We start from the raw sequence: 18,030 nt of genomic DNA, 5'->3' as shown, positions 1-18,030 counted from the left end.
GAACAGTAATGTTTCTAGCAATACAAATTTAGACTTGGGGACTCCACAAATGATTTTTAAAAAGTGAATAAAACTGAAATCAAGAGATCGGGTCAAAATAATCTGGTATGTACACTTTGGACCATTAAACATAATAGGTCAAGAGCCAGCATACCTGTCAACCTCTCTTTCACAAAATAGGGAGGTTTACAATTTCTCATGCCCAAAACCTGGGAGAATGCAGAAAAACAAGAGAGAACTGGACAAAATCTAACTAAAACATGATAGCATTAGTATTACATATTACATTTTTAGGTTTTACATGTCACCTTAGCAATAAACATAGGCTACATGAAAGTTATTGTTTCGCTAAGCAAGCGCTCCAGAACGCAACATTGGCATAAGCATTTTATACATATATTTCCCGTAGAATGCAGTGGAATTCCTCCACATTCCTAATGCAGGTAAATATTATACACGCCTTCAACTTCTGATTACAATTTCAGGGGACAAAATTTCAAAATCAGATTTTGCGGGGAGATTTACACATAAAATTGGGAGAGTGTCAGAATGTATTAAGAACCTGATATTGACTCCCAGTGTAACACTGTTCATTATGGTATGTCTGAGCGAGAGTTGTCTTTTGAGACACTTAAAGATACTAAGAGAGTGAGGCATAAGAGTTCATGACATCTAGTCTAGGCCATAAATGTTAATCAAAAGACACAAGGTACAATTTTGCAGAGTATCAATTCAAGAGAAAACACTGTTCTATATGCTGAGCAAGAGTTGTCTTTTGAGACACTTTAAGACTAAGAGACTGAGGCATAAGAGTTCATGACATCTGGTCTAGCCCATACATGTTAATCATAAAACACAAGTACAATTTTACATAGCATCAGTCCAAGAGATGATGTTTTGTTTTAGACGTCACCACGTGGTGCAGTCTTCTCACCTTGTGCTAACACTGTTTCCAGAGGATTAAGATTGAGTTCCTTACAGATTTGATCAGCGACTTTAATGAATGTATCTCCTATAATCTGCCGCTTCTCTTCCGGGTGTATCGTTGTGTTTAACGTTGAGGTCAGACACGGCGTCGGGTTGGGCTGATCTTTGTCCAAGAGAATCGTCGTTGTAGCATTGTAAAATGTTAACGAAGCATCCACCACTACAAGAAAACAAAGGAAAAAACAGAGAAGAGCAAACGTTTGGGTATACCTGTCTTTGCTAAAGATCTTATAGGATCTTCTGCAACTTCAGTCTCCAACAGTCATACAGACATACATTTAGTCCCACCGTGCCAACTCCAGGTTGTTAACGACCTACTGGAAGTTACCTCTCTGCAAGCAAGTTTTTACTTGTCTGTTTGTTGTTAAGTACTGATAACTATTTCTCAAGTTTAGTTTAAAGACACATGACCCCCTACAAGTCATGGAAGCATCATTATTGATTATCATGTGCAAAATACATGTGTGCATGTAACATGCAGACATTTGTTAAAATGTTCACACTTTGAGGAATTGAAGACCCAAATACCTTTCAAATCCAGTCCTATTCTCTCCAGAGAAGCTTTAACGGATTCGCTCTCGTCCTTTCTCATAAATCCGTTGTCTATGTGAACAGCGACCACTTGATGATCCTTCAACGCCTGTGTAAAGCAAATATAAACACACAAACAAAGAATGACAACAGTTCCATGACATATTAAATCTAAAACCGGCTTAATTTAGGTATGAAAAAGTGGGCATGAGGTGATATGTTTAACGCCATTGATTTCCATTGCTTTCATCCCAGATTTGGTAGAATATCAATCAAGCTCAATTCTAAACCTGATCGCAAATCTGGAAATAACATACTGAATCTGTAGTGAAACATTGAGGTCACTGAAGACATACATAGTTTTTATGAACGATAACAAGGTGTACAGAAAGTAACTCTCAATGATAACTATGTGTCTATAAACTATAATAACTTATCTGGAATTGCATAGCAAAATGCTATGACAGGTTTTACTGCTACACAAATGAAAAACTGTATTTACAGTCTTTTGCACAAATAACCACAGTATTTTAGGTAAGAGCAACCAACTGCTGCACTAAATGTTAAGGCTAAAATGTATTGCCTGAATTATGAGTGGTACCAACATCAGGTTTGCGACCGAAACCAAGGTCATCACATTAATCATTTGTTTTTGTTTTGTTTGTTGGGGGGTTAGAAGCTTTCCAAATGCTTAATCCGAACACTGAAAGAGGATAGCATGAGGTAAAATTGCCAAAATCTTAAGCTTTGGTAACTGTATCTCTTTACCTTTCTTAGGAGAGCTGCACAAACAGTAGAATCAACACCACCACTGACCAATGCCTGGAAAAGGATGAAGAGGTCAGAGGTTAATGCCATGTAATCAAAGGAGTCTTAGGCTACAGCGGTAGTAAAGGACTTGCACATATATGGTATCATGTAGCCAAGTGCCATGCTCAACTTCTAGGCAGGCAAAGAACCAGAGCAGTACTGCAGTACATAGAACTTGTAAAGGTCTAGAGTCATAGTGTAGTGCAGTATAGTATAGTATAGTATAGTATAGTATAGCATCAAACCATAAATGGAAAACTACTGTACAGAAACAAATTCAAAATTTGTTATCGTTAATATACATTCACTACTCAAGGTATGGCTCAACATATTTTTTATTATATTGACAAATTCTGTAAAAACATTTGCACAACATTTTAAAACTTAGAAATGAGATTTATGGCAACACAAGAATGATCATGCAATAAGAGACCAAACTATTTGTGTAAGGTTCTTTTGTATATTTACCACTGACAAGGCCAGAATCTAGTCTATACTTCAAAATCTAGTTCAGATTTTCAAAGTTGTGATTCCTTTGAGTTTACTTATTGATTTTGGTATCAATGGACAAATATCATCATCACCATAAAGAGTGCAATATTCAATGGTTTCTGACTTAAATCAATTAATCTGTGATATAGTTCATTACAACTGAGTCACTGCTAAAAGGTTAATATGTGTATGACTATGGATAGGACATGATCTAAAAAAGTCAAATGATTCAATGCTTCCAGAGCAAGGTTCAATTAAGGAATTACCAAATATTAGGAGTTCAGCTGGACTTTCACTTAAACTGACATGGTAACATAGATTTCAAATTTGATATGGCATCAAGGCATTTTTTTCAAAGTAATAGAAAGAAAAAAAAGTTTCCTGTTTTCTGAGAGGAGACAGACAGTCTTATGTTTTATAGTATGAGGTTATATGGGATGGAACCTACCAAGACTTTGTTTGTACCAACTATTCTCTGGATCTCTGCTTTACATGCCTCCTCTCTGTTTTGCATTGTAAAGTTTCCGGGAAATCCACAGATATGGTAGAGGAAATTCTTGAATATCTGTTTGCCACTCTCTGTAAGATCGACCTCTGGATGAAACTGGACGCCATACAGCCGCTTCTTCTCATTAGAAATGGCTGGAGGTAGACAAAAGATTTACAGAAAGTTAAAAAAAATTACGACAAACAATATTAATACTGAAAAGTTGAAAGTGAAACCTTTTGAATTTAACCTCAGCACAACATGGTCAAATCAGCATTTTTTTGTCTGGACAATACTTTTTTACAAACACCAGCATTAACTGCTGCACTCAAGGTAAGATTGACCAACAAACACAACTTTCTCGACATTTCATTGGCGAGACACTATTTCACATCACTATTAATCACTTACAAAGATTAAATGTCAAAATTTATGACTTTTTACATCATTCTTTGCAATCGCAAAGGAGACTAGCCAAGGATCTACGCCTGAAGAAATTTTGCAAATCAACTCAACGGTGATGCAGTAAGGAGAAAGCAAACCAGTTAAAAGCGACAAATGTTAGACAGTCCACATCTGCAGATTAAAGACTCGCCCCAAACCGTGTACCGCCCTCTGAAACAGTTAACTTTCCGTGCAAGTGTTCTTCTTGTCGCTACAAAATGCAGACAGTAATGAAACGTGATACCTTGTTATCTTATATCTAGACCTGAGATGTCCATCGCTGCTATGTACACTGTGTTGTGGGTATTGACCGTAGCTGTATGTATTGACTGTACACTAGTGTCTAATTACCGATGGTAGCAAGCTGTGTGTGTATTTTCTGGGATCGATGGTGGGACCTAACACTTCTGTTACACCTATTCGAAACTAGGTCAGAGTACCGGCATGAGTCGTTTCTTTGTGCGCGAGTATTCACACCCTTTAAAGAGATCCATTAAGTAAGAACCAATCAGCTACAACTAATCATTTAATAACTCCTTGTCTAATCCAATCTAGGGAATTCTTTGGGTCACAAACATAATATGATGATACAGACTAATGTCTACTGACCAGTAGAATTTTATGCCATATTTCACCAAACCATGTGTGAACACAGTTGAAGACTTTTTTATAGCTTAATGTCATTTTCAGGAGTTTCAATATCAACAAATTTTATGTATAATTTGTTATGTATGAATAAAACAGAAATACATCCCCTCTCCCTATTCTCATTAGGAATGGCAAATTGTTGAAAAGGAAGAAGTGTTAATGCTAGTGGTTTCGATGTGAACCTATGAATGAGTAGTGATAACTATCCACTCAATCGAGAAAAACTACAAATACATTGCTACAAACCTACAACACAATCCCAAAATACGTTTATCTAAAGTTACGAGAATGTTCGTAATGTGAATTTTTTTCCCGTCATACCTGCGATTAGTTTTCCAGAAGTGGCTGCCTGTGTGAATCCCTTGGCAATCTTATCAATAGTATCTCCATGTGTGAGAAGAACTTCTTGTTGCTTGGCAAGACCTCTGTGAGCACACAGAAAGAAAAAAAGAGAGGATGGATGAATGGATGGATTTAAGTTTTCAATAACAGAAACAGCTCTGTTGTCATTATTGGACAATACTGTTTTACAAACGATTTGGCCATGGAATGACCATGCTTACAGTTCTTTCCTTATTCAGTGTCCACCAACCCACCCACCCCCTCCCTCCAAACCAAATCAACAAACATATACAACAGTGTTTGCACGGGTTATCCGGGTACCCGGGTACCCGCCCGACGCAATACTACCCGGTTCCTAATTTATTACCCGATTCCTACGCAAAGTGTGATTTAAAAAAAAAAAAAAAATTTGCAAACCTACGGTTAGGCAGATTTCCCATTGACTTAGTGTGGTGTTAGGCTAACATATGTGGTCGAAGATTACAGCAATAACGAAGGTATCCCCCCCCCTGACGCGATACTTCCCGGTTCCTAATTTATAACTCGAATCCTACGCAGTGTGATTTAAAAAAAATATGCAAACCGATGGTTAGGCAGATTTCCCATTGACTTAGTGTGGTGTTAGGCTACCATGTGGTTGAAGATAACAGCAATAACGAAACTAATCCATGGATATCTTATAACTGCGTCACAATTTCAGCTAATAAACAAATCGCTATGCTAGATTACCCCATTGACTTAGTGTGGTGTTAGGCAACCACGTGGTCGAACGTAACAGCAATAATGAATGTGTTCCACGGATATCTTATAACTGCGTCACAATTTCAGCGAATAAACAGATGGTTAGGCTTAGCTAGATTTCTCATGCATTGACTTAGTGTGGTGTTAGGCTACCATGTGGAAGAAATGATTATTTATTCATTCGTTTATTTCATAGAAGGAAAGGCTGACAAGGAATTTTACGACATGTTTATGGATTACAGACGGGATAACTAAAAAATAATATAATCGCAAGTGGCTTTTTACAATTCGTGTAGGCCTATTCCAAATGCGATCAAATTGCGCGAATCGCGTAATCTCGCGGCTAATGCGAACCCTGGACCTGCATAATAGATAGTATTAGTAAAAACAGTTTAGGAGCTAACTTGGATATTTTTATGGAGTGATCCAATAGACGTGGAGAGCCTGCATAAGCAGCGGCAGCAGTGCGATGTTAACAACATTGCTTCTAATTAGTAGTTATGTTAATTATATTAAGTAATTAACAAGTTTATGACAGAAAAAAGCAAATAGAAATTATTGAGGAAGGTTTTATTCCTTACCTTACACATACGTTTTTGAACATGCAAACATTGTCAATAGAGAATATACTTCATTTATAATAGCATCCAATATTTAATTTCTTGAAAATCTTGAAACACGTGGGCAAACAATTTTTTTCCCGGGTACCCGGATACCCGACGGGTAACGGCTCTCGGGTACCCGGTTCCCGATTTTTGGACCCGTGTAAACACTAATATACAATACAATGGGAAATAAGACTGCTACAAAACAGGTCTCTATTCAAGAAGCATTTGTTATATTATGACTTCACCCTTTTATTTATGATCCAATTTGAAGATATTAGGGAAAAAGCCAAAAAGAGAATGAAGGCAAATACTCACCTAAACAATGCTATCTTTGGGTCTATGGTGACTGTAAACTGACCATCTTCTCTGATGTCCTTCTTTTGTATAGTACCACCAAACTCTTTGTTCATCATCTGCAAAACATACCAAAACATGTCATGGCATTCTGGCACAGTGTTACAAATGTACGTACGATTCAACAGCACGTCTATAAGATCCCAGGGCACACTTTTATAAGGGTTCCAGTTTTCCACAGAAAGAACTAGGTGTATATAAAATGGTTTACAGAACCATACATAAAATATTGAAGGATACTTAAGATTCTGTAGAAACATCAATAATGTTGCTATGAACCACCAAAAACTAATTTGACTGATGAGCGGTCTTCTGTTAAACACCAGTGTTTTCGAACAGGTCACATGGAAAGTTACTCCCCTGTGATTGGTTACAATTGTTAGGATTGGTCAAGTTTAGTTGTAAATTGCCTCACAATTCCAAATGGCAGTCAAGAAAATGCTACATGTTGAATTTCCACAACTGAAGCTGAAGTGACTTAAAACTGTCAACATGTTGATAAGTTGACGTCTTTGAAAGCACAAGCATATTGCGCAACTTTCCACCTTTCTCCATGTGACAACAGTCCAATTGATTTGCATTCAATCTGGCAGTGAGCTGCTGGTTTTAATCTCACAGAATTTCCCACACAAAGTTATTTAATTGCCTACATTTAACACTTCTTGATGTCTGGGAATAATTTGGAGGGTTAAACCCTGCCAGAACCAGAATGAAAACATTTCATGGTTCCTTGCTGCTGTTTATTAGTTCCATTCATAGGGAAATTTCTAAGAAAGCCCTATGACAACAACAGCAATTCATGCACACAGACTTTGGTTGCCAAAGTAATGCTAAGCCCTGATATCAATTGCAACACACATCAGTGTGCGAAGACTATCTACCATAGCCAAGTAATTGCAATTTGGAGTATTTCACGTTTGACCCCATGACCTCATTAATATTCATGATATGAGCACCAAAATCAACAGGGTTAATCTACTTACTATGGGCCACCCACTCACCAAGTATGGTAATGATTGGTCATTCCCTTGTTGAGTTATTGTGCATACAAACTTTTCATAACCCCCCCCCTTATAAACATGCATGATATCAATTGCAACACACATCAGTGTGTGGAGACTATCTACCAATATCATCATACCAAGTTTGATGAAATTCCAATAAATAGTAGCCAAGTTATTGCAACTTGGGAGTTTTTCACGTTTGACCCGTGACCTCATTAATATTATTATATTAATAAATTAATTAATATATATTATTATTATATACTTTGACCTCGTATAACTTCGCACACGAAGGTCACACGGGGGTCAACCTATAGACATTTATGATCAGAAGGTACCTTTGACATCTGAAAATAGCATCGAAACTGTAAAAATCCCCAAAACACGAAAAGGTCACCAGAGGTCAAATTGAGGTCAAGGGTCACCCAGATGCGGGTCGACAATTGGATTACATTGAAGCAACTCCCAACCTTAACGGACAGTTCGTTCTCAAGTTATCACAAAAATACTAGTTTTTTTTTATCATTAATTGACCTTTGGTGACCTCGGATCACATGACCATTAAGTTTGAAAATATTCCCCTATACCATTTGCAACTTGTCCCAAAATATCAACCGTGTCACATCTTGGAACTGAGAGTTATTGCATTAAATGTCTGAAAATTAACTTTGACCTCGTATAACTCCGCACACGAAGGTCACACGGGGGTCAACCCATTGACATTTATGATCAGAAGGTACCTTTGACATCTGAAAATAGCATCGAAACTGTAAAAATCCCCAAAACATGAAAAGGTCACCAGAGGTCAAATTGAGGTCAAGGGTCACCCAGATGCGGGTCGACAATTGGATTACACTGAAGCAACTCCCAACCCTAACGGACAATTCGTTCTCAAGTTATCGCAAAAATACTAGTTTTTTATCATTAATTGACCTTTGGTGACCTCGGATCACATGACCGTTAAGTTTGAAAATATTCCCCTATACCATTTGCAACTTGTCCCAAAATATCAACCGTGTCACATCTTGGAACTGAGAGTTATTGCATTAAATGTCTGAAAATTAACTTTGACCTCGTATAACTCCGCACACGAAGGTCACAAGGGGGTCAACCCATTGACATTTATGATCAGAAGGTACCTTTGACATCTGAAAATAGTATAGAAACTGTAAAAATCCCCAAAACATGAAAAGGTCACCAGAGGTCAAATTGAGGTCAAGGGTCACCCAGATGCGGGTCGACAATTGGATTACACTGAAGCAACTCCCAACCCTAACGGACAATTCGTTCTCAAGTTATCGCAAAAATACTAGTTTTTTATCATTAATTGACCTTTGGTGACCTCGGATCACATGACCGTTATGTTTGAAAATATTCCCCTATACCATTTGCAATTTGTCCCAAAATATCAACGGTGTCACACCTTGGAACTGGGAATTATTGCACTAAATGTCTGAAAATTTACTTTGACCTCATATAACTTCACACACAAAGGTCACCTGGGGTCACCTATTGACATTTTTGATTGGTGAGACGTGAATATAGCATCAAAACTGTAAAAATTCAAACATTTTTTTCTTTGCCCATTTTCTCAACCAAAATACTAGTTTTTTAACATTAATTGACCTTTGATGACCTCGGATCACATGACCGTTAAGTTTGAAAATATTCCTCTATACCATTTGCAACTTGTCCCAAAATATCAACCTTGTTACACCTTGGCACTGGGAGTTATTGCATTAAATGTCTGAAAATTAACTTTGACCTTGTAAAACTTTACACAGAAAGGTCACCCGGGTGTCAACCCATTGACATTTTTGATCGGAAGGTACCTTTGATATCCAAATCTAGCATCAAAACCAAACATTTTCTTTTTCGCCCGTTTTCTCCCAAAATAAGCACATTTTTTCTAATGTGACCTTTGACCTTTTGACCTTGGTTTCAAATGTAGTTTGATCTGCTGATTCCAAAATCAACACGACAAGTCTGTACAGCTATCCTAACTCCGACCGAATACTTTGACCCCATATAAGTTCGCACACAAAGGTCACACGGGGGTCAACCTATCGATATTAATGATCGGAAGGTACCTTTGACATCTGAAAATAGCATCGAAACTGTAAAAATCCCCAAAACATGAAAAGGTCACCAGAGGTCAAATTGAGGTCAAGGGTCACCCAGATGTGGGTCGACATTTGGATTACACTGAAGCAACTCCCAACCTTAACGGACAATTCGTTCTCAAGTTATCGCAAAAATACTAGTTTTTTAACATTAATTGACCTTTGGTGACCTCAGATCACATGACCGTTAAGTTTCAAAATGTTCCCCTAACCAGTTCACAACTTGTCCCAAAATATCAACTATGTCGCACATTGGCACTGGGAGTTATTGCAGTTTTAGTATTTTGGGTTTTTGGACCATAACTGACCTTTGGTGACCTTTGTGGGCACCAAAAACAATAGGGTTCATCTACTCACTATGGGCCACCCACCCACCAAGTTTGATCATGATCAGTCAATCCCTTGTGGAGTTATCGTGCATACAAGCTAAAGCGTCACACACACACACACACACATACGCGTTTACGGCGCCTATTGGGGAAGCAAGTTGTATTAATGCAAACTGGGGACTTCTGTTCTGAGCAACTTTTGAATGATGTTTTTCACATTTTATGACGAATACAGGCTGGTATTGCATGTCATCATACTGAGAAGGAAGAGAAGCTTTGTTTTCTTGGTTTGAACCTTTACGTGCAAAGTGGGGATATCACAATTTTTTGTGTTTGACATGGGACTGGGGTTAAACATATATATCCCCAATGTAACTGCGAGGAACAATATGACATATCCCACATTGACTTTTTGTTTTACATGGGGGCTCACACTGCCATCCTGTAGTATTCAAGTGGGATAGATGGGTTGGGGTCTTATGAGTTGTTTTGAAACAAGATGCTGTCAACTGACCTAGATGATTAGAAAAAATGGCTGATTATTTTCCTCTGATTGGATGAGAATGTACAATTCCACAAAACTCAAGTATTCGTTTACCAGTGTATGTTGCAAAGCATAGGAGTCTTTTATTATATCATCTGTAAATTACCCAAGAGATAAATCTAATATAAATGAATTTTCATTAACAAATTGAACAATATAGCATAATACTCTGGCTTTGCAAGAGATCATCTAAACATTACCTCACATATTATTGCTTCCACATTGAGTCAAGACATGCACAAGGACAAGATTATTTTCTGAGTTTGACCCACTTTATTTTACTTATACCACAAAATGAGCATATGACAAAACAGCAACTTTCAGTAAACCCAAAAGACCAATGCATGAAGTTATGTATAACAAAAACAAAACCACTTGAAAGTGTGACATAAGTGACAAACAAAGGAGCCTCAGGTTGATTCAACTACCAGTGAAATTCAGTGACTAACCATACATGGGAGTGGCCAGTGCGTAAAGTTTCAAGAGGTAATTAATCCTTCAGTAACAATGACTTCAAAATGATGAATACCCCTTTTAAGCGTATTTTAGTGACCTTGTGTCCAAAACTCACTTCTTAAATGCAGTCAAATTCCCTGGACCCTGCTAATAACTTCTTACAGGTTGCAGTCTGAAATGGATAGATCCGCATATGAACTCCTTACATTTGTACAAAGCTTTCCTGTCCCTTTCTTGCAATAGAATATATTTTGTTTCTGATTTAATCTTTAATATATAATCGTCGGTTAGGAAGGTAGGGTTCCAGACTCATGCAGTATACTATTGATAACTTTCCATGCAACTTTCATGCAAAGTATTGTCCTAAGTGCCGATGGACTGCTGCTCGCTCATGGGTGGTCCATTGTTTTCTTCTGATGACTTTGGGAATTGGCTCTAAAAAAATTGAAAGAGATGGTACAGATCAAGACAGACAATTTTTAAAGCTGCACTTCAAGTGGGCTGGCTACTGTGACAATATCTCCTTCCATGTTATGTACTGAGATAATAACTATACTGCGCACACAGATAGTTTTCATGTAAACAAAACTTAAATTTCCAACAGTAACAATGAGAAACAATATCTAAAAGCAATATGAGCACTTTTACATTTTAAAATCAAACATCAGAGCTTGTTAAGTATTGTGCTTTAAACAGCATGACTACTAAGGAGTACTGATGTAAATCAAAGCAATGAAGGTTGGTTATCCTCCCAACTACTATAGGCATACTGTTCCAATTTGCTCTTCAAAGCTCCACTTTATAGATCTAATGCCAACTGGTAATCTAGAAAGTTATGAAGTGACTGAACTGACATAATCTGGACCACAAAGTAAGAAGAAGCATTCAATTTTTTGGGTAATTTAAGCTTACTCTTTTCTTTTAAGCTTTAAACCAGAACTCAAAAGATATTGAACCAAGTGAATTTCTATACCTGTTTGTTGATCATTATTCAGAGAGAATCCTTTCTTGATATCTCTGCCATCAACAGGATAATAAATAGAGTCATCTTGATCAGAAACCTTTTGTTCATAGTCCCCTTCTGGTGCACCTCCTGTTCATAAGAAAAGAAAATCATAATGAAGTATGATCAAGGATCAAGACTTTTGATGGCTAACATTGAGAAAGGTTAGAGGACACCTCAGTGGTTGAACTAAGGACCTGCATACCTCTCAACCTGTGTGAAAGATATCGCATCACAGCCACTGGTGAATGCAGTTAGAATGACTACCAGGCTCCAAAGATTGAATTGGGGTGGAGACAGGTTACTCTTCAACTACTAGATTGAGGCAAAGACTTCTTTGATCAGAACTTGGCAAATGATTGATTGATAAGTGGGAAACAAGTTGGCCATTTTATTTGAATTTAAAAATTGGCACACTAATTGCGCTACACAGTCTGCTAAGACTAATTCTATCACTTCAGCCAATACACAGCCTTTAGTGTGTTCATGCCAACTGTCATTTCTTTCCAAATCATATTGGATGTTATTGTAGATATCCCCAGTCTATTGGTTTTACAACAGTGTGTATCCCCACTTTACTATCCAATTACCAACTGACATGTATTTCAATTCACCAAACAGTAGCCATTCTTAACATTAATAAGTCGTAATTCATATATTTGATGTTATATTTGATGTTAAAGTAGACATCTCCTGTCTAGTGGTTTTAAACAGTGTATATCCCCACTAAATACACTCCCTCCAATTCCAGCTGACATGTATTTCTAAGTTAGTGAAGCCTTTACCAGAGTTTTAAAAATACTCTCACAAATTTCTAGGTTTAAAACTTAGGACAGAATGTCTTAACTGTGCCCTTGGCCTCAGCTTTCCCGAGCAACTTTGTCCAGTTGCATATCTCCAGGAAACTCCAAGGAAACCAAACAGTGTCACATACATTACACATTGTTTAACTGGATAAATGAAAAGAGAGGAGCTACAAATACAGGCTTGATTACATTATGTCAACGGGAGGGCATTTTACTTCAATTACCTGTGACAACTAAGGTTCATAAATGAATACCTGTGCCATAACTAAACATTTCAACTTCTCCCTGTGTGAATTCCCACATCAAACTGATGAAAGAGGCATTGTTTGAAAGCTGGACCTGAAATGGATTGCAATGTTCACCTCTTTTTAGAGTAAGGGTTTTTGATGAACAGACTGGAATCTTGAGAGCAAAAGTGATAGTTACATGACAACTAAATGTACAATTACTTACCAATATTCCATGCCCTTGAATCTGATTAAGAATCTGAACCCAGATGAATTTTCATTTTCAAGCTGATCTTCTTCTGTAGCCATAAGAAACTTTCCACTGAACTTGTAAGAGAAATTCCCCCTTTTCAAAGAAGACATCTGTTACGACTCCTTTACCTGCAGTAAATAAAATCAGTGTTTGGTTACTGGTGATGGGCCAACCCTCCAGCCAAAGGTCTTCACCTCTTACTTCAAAAGATAGGGGTCACATGGCATGATTTGCAGGACCAAAATGGCATGCACTTACTTTTATTCGCAAAGGCAGAATCTCTCTCTCCTTTTTCCTTACTACACCTATATCTTAAGCCATGTACTGCTCACATTGAAAAGTATTGTAGAATTTCAACTTACCTACAATCTTTCTTCAGATTGATGAATTTTTTGGCCACTTCCTCACTGGTTCAATCATCTCTTTTTGGCCTCATTATTGTGTCTGTCATCAAAAGGAATATGTTTAGATTATGTTGAGAAAGAGACTGTATTTAAATTAATTACAATACTAGGTTACAATACTAGGACTACCATTAAATGACGAGTAGGGGCAAATTGCTCTGTCTTAATAACCATATGAATTACTGTAACAAATTCCAGAAAAAATTACTCTCTAATTCTTTGCGCTGATGTTTATATTCTTGTTCAACAAGTTTGTGCAAACATGGAGTACATACTGAGTGTTACAATCATTTTTTCTTAAGTCAAAATACAACACCTTTTTATTTTACAGAAATCATATGTCAATAAGGCTAGCCCCTACTCATCATTTATTGGTAGAAAAGTGCTGTCTTCTGTGTATTTGCACATTTACAGTGTAGGCTATTTTGAATGTGTTCTTGGAAAATCTGGATTAGCAGGACAAGGGCTATGACTAGAGGTGGAGTGTAAGGCTCTTCAAGGACTAATTAATGCTCCATAATTTCCATTAATTGTCCTACAAAAATCTTAAGTGTTAATTAAGCATATGCTGAGGATTGGACCCAAACGTTAGGCTTCATGTACACCTGCACAAACGCAATGCGTTACATATCACGTAATAGTTAGTGTATAGGTTATCATAAGCCATGTAGTACTAGTAGGCCTAGTAACACGGGGTACACCCCTCAGTCCGACAAGTTTTCAGTCCGACAAGTTTTCAGTCCGAAAATAAAATACACGTTTTCAGTCCGAAAATAAAATACACGTTTTCAGTCCGAAAATGTTTTCAGTTGGGGAGTGAAAGCAGTTTTAATGCCATAATATCACAAATAAAAAGTGAAATCCCGAACTGATAGTAAAGATATCGATTGAATCTTTCGTATTTACTCATAATTGACAAATAAGGAGTTAAGTTTTAAAAAATATATTGGAATTTTCGGTCCCCTGGGACCTTCGTCAGCAATATTGGTAGTTGAATGAAAAGTACAAAATGAAACACAATGAAAGTATGACGCTAGGTTTAAAGTGTAAATTGCATTGATGGAATTAGAACCAAACAAACCATGACTATACAGGAAGCTGATTAAGGAGCGAAGAACGGATTATATATGTTTGTAGAACTGATAGTTGTTAAGGGGTCCCAAGTCTTTGTTGAGGCCGGTGATGTGAGACTTAATACAAAAGATTCAATCGATTTTTTTACTATCAGTTCATTTATTGGTAATATTATGGCATTAAAACTGCTTTCATTCCCTAACTGAAAACGTGTTTCTCATTTTCGGACTGAAAACGTGTATTTCATTTTCGGACTGAAAACGTGTCGGACTGAAAACTCGTTTTTTTCGGACTCAGAACGTGTATTTTATTTTCGGACTGAAAACTTGTCGGACTGAAAACTCGTTTTTTCGGACTGAAAACATGTATTATATTTTCGGACTGAAAACGTGTCGGACTGACAACGTGTACCCAGTAACACAATCGTCAATGTGTGGAGGTGATGGTAACGTTGGTTGTCCACAATTCCATAGCACTGGCAGTAAATAAAAACACCGTTGATACGCCAGTGATACATGTAATGTGAAACACTGACCAATTATAACACCTAACATTAACAATAACCATGACTTGTGTAAATAAAGTTTTCAAATTTCTACATTCTAGGTCTTATTGTAGCCTAACTTAAGAAGGCACTCTATGATGTACCACACCGTTAAAATTAAAGCTAGGCCTAGGCCCATACTATAGCTTAACGTTATCGTCCATGCTAAATTGCTGCAGCGACTCTATCTTTATTTAAGTTGTTAGTTTGCTACTTTTGTCTACTCCTTTTGATATGCCAGTCGGCTGATTTCTAACAATAAAGTCGTCTCCTTCTTTTAAATTTGAACGAAAACTCACTTGCATTTGGTTGATCGATATCTTTATGTGTTTCGTCGTACTCGGTATACACACGTTCTACGGAGAGCGCGGGAAATGGGGCGCGCCATTCGGATGTTGTGAAACAGGCTTACACCGGTGTATGGAAAAAAATCCATGCGAGCCTTACACACTTTTTACACCTTTTTGCGTTTAAAACCTGGATAGTGGGGAACATGCTCAGAACTCACTAACAACCTCTGAGCATGTTATTGACACCCCATTTGACTGTATTTTGATGAATCTAAAATCGGGGATATCCCCGTTTCGCGGAGTATCCCCAGTTGACGGGTGTGTATCCTAACGATTATCCCCGATAGGCGCCGTTCACGCACGCACACACACACACATACACACACACACACACGCCAACCTGAATACATAGGTTCCTTTGCTTTTAGCAAGGAACCAAAAAAATGGAAATGTTTTATTTTTTGGTAAAAAGTAATTTTAATTACTTCTTAAAACTATTGACTTTGTTGTAAGTTTAAAATATGCTCAGGAAATTCTAGCAGGCATTTTATCAGCGTCTCTCACCTGAAGACCGTAGCATATTCCGAGAAGGGGAATGCCTAGATGAAATATGGCTGGGTCGTAGGTCGGTGCATCACCGTCATTGACACTGGAGGGGCCTCCAGAAATAATCACCCCTCTGGAAAATGGAACGATAGTTTTAAAGGTTATTAAACAACAAACTCATAGACAGCATCAAATATGAAGATGTACAGACAGCTAGACACTTTTTAAATAGTCTATTTAACCTCCCTCGGAAAATGTGAAACAGCGTTCATGTCATAGTACCTCCATCAAGTATTTGTAAGCTGAAATGAGGCTTAACAAACTGTACTGAACTGAGGGGTCTAACTCTAAGGGGGATGGGGACACCCCCTCCCCTTTGAGAAATTTTTCGATTTTTGAAGGTGCTCAGATGCCAAATGCTGACACTTGTGTAGCTTTTTAAGAACATACACAAGTACTAGTTTTGCTAACAATTTACATTTTTTTATTTCTTTTCAATTGATGTTGAATATATGGTTAGGAATGTTGGGATTTTAGATGAAAATAGTGCTGGGCGGGATTCACGATTTTTAAGACAGTGCTGGGCGGTACTTTTTAGTGCTGGGCGGGGCCACCCAGCGTGGGCACATCCCTGCTCTACTATAAACCCAGCCACTGACGTATTGTACTCACTTGAATCCCATTTCTTTCAGTAGATAGCCAGGAGTATCCAGGGGCATTATTTCAGATTCAACACAAAGTTCTCTGACCTTCCTGTCAATAACCTGATAAAGAACAAACAAATCATAAGTTAGAGGGATGAAACACTGATGACAAAATTAGAGGCACCCACCTCGTTATTACTTGTTGTTCAGAGTTCAGCATTGTACAAGTACTGCATGTATGTGCATCAGTTTTAATTTTATACCATGGTCACTCCAAACATCTTCTATACACTGTGTTAATGGTTGTTGGTTCGAAATTAAATAGTTACATTTAATTTGTGTTGTTGGCTCGCTCATGAATCTTTCCGATCATGAATATTTTGTTGACTAGTAGAAACAACTCACTACCACATTGTTCTCCTTCAATTAGAAAAGGCTAGATGGAGGTTATACTGTAAATGTTCAGATAAATAGTATTTGATACAATCTGATCATTAGGGAAACAGTCCCCTTACACCGAAGGTGCAAAATTTTCCACTTGAATTGTTGCAAAGTGGCTGCTTATCTGGCTATACCACACATGGTTGAGCAGGTTTTGTAAGATGAGCAAGATAAGAATGACCACAAGATCGCTTATGCGAACTAATTTAATTAAACCAGTTTCACAGGACATAAGGGATTATATGCACATCAATGAGCAATCAAGACAGTATAGAGTGTATAGCTGAAATGATATTGACTTCTTAACGTGTACTGTGTTGAGTGGAAGACTTGCATTTAAAACTCATCTCTGTACATGTCAACTTCTCAACTATCTTGTAACTATGTTTCTATGTAATATATAAATAATAACACAGATTTAGGATGACAGAAAAGCGAAGCGGGGGGGAGGGGGGCGGAATGATACTTCCGCCCCTCCATATCTTTCACAGGGGGGTGCAGGGGGGCTGGCGCCCGCAGCCCCCCCGGTTCCTACGCCCTTGTGAAACAACACCGACTCTGTTAAAATACAATCTTTCTCAGTCCGTTTTCTTGTATCTGCTTATATAAAGGCAGTTAAACAAAAGGTTGATGTGTCAGCTTTATGCCTGGCAAATACATAGCTGAAGGGCAAAATTATATTCGTTATGTTATTGCGAGTCCATGATGCATGTGAACTGGATGGAAAACTATTTGAGATAAACTGAAAGTCTTCTACTGTGTTTCAATTTCATGTCGTAGGCACACTAATCCTTTCACCAGAGAGTGATTACAATGATAACTTTTGCATTATGAATCTTATTTGCTGTTTTTTACAATATTTTTTTTTTATATTGCTTCCTGGGCTTTGTTCAGCTAT

The 18,030-nt window shown here is 37.6% G+C and overlaps 1 protein-coding gene and 1 long non-coding RNA gene across 4 annotated transcripts in view; both read right to left on the bottom strand.

Annotated features, from left to right (window-relative positions):
- Nucleotides 1-18,030, bottom strand: part of LOC139975659 (GMP synthase [glutamine-hydrolyzing]-like) — a 32,306-nt gene that overhangs the window by 8,735 nt on the left and 5,541 nt on the right. For both annotated transcript variants that reach the window (XM_071983751.1, XM_071983752.1), the window contains exons 3-10: nt 16,720-16,811; nt 16,066-16,180; nt 6,406-6,503; nt 4,721-4,824; nt 3,269-3,462; nt 2,287-2,340; nt 1,516-1,627; nt 935-1,147 (exon numbers count right to left, since the gene is read on the bottom strand). In XM_071983751.1, the coding sequence (XP_071839852.1) occupies nt 935-1,147; nt 1,516-1,627; nt 2,287-2,340; nt 3,269-3,462; nt 4,721-4,824; nt 6,406-6,503; nt 16,066-16,180; nt 16,720-16,811 (982 nt within the window). The remainder of the gene's footprint in view (nt 1-934; nt 1,148-1,515; nt 1,628-2,286; nt 2,341-3,268; nt 3,463-4,720; nt 4,825-6,405; nt 6,504-16,065; nt 16,181-16,719; nt 16,812-18,030) is intronic.
- LOC139975660 (uncharacterized) lies at nt 10,105-15,892 on the bottom strand. Of its 2 annotated transcripts, none has more exons than XR_011795824.1 (5): nt 15,079-15,892; nt 13,552-14,275; nt 13,163-13,317; nt 11,874-11,993; nt 10,105-11,335 (listed from the first exon to the last, which is right to left on the bottom strand). It is a non-coding gene; the product is annotated as an uncharacterized lncRNA (long non-coding RNA). The 2 variants fall into 2 exon arrangements; XR_011795825.1 differs by having other exon boundaries at nt 13,552-13,633; nt 15,511-15,892.

The sequence above is a fragment of the Apostichopus japonicus genome, chromosome 11 (genome assembly GCF_037975245.1).
Source record: "Apostichopus japonicus isolate 1M-3 chromosome 11, ASM3797524v1, whole genome shotgun sequence".
In the NCBI taxonomy this organism is placed as follows: Eukaryota; Metazoa; Echinodermata; class Holothuroidea; order Aspidochirotida; family Stichopodidae; genus Apostichopus; species Apostichopus japonicus.
This window is presented reverse-complemented; position numbering and strand designations above follow the sequence as displayed.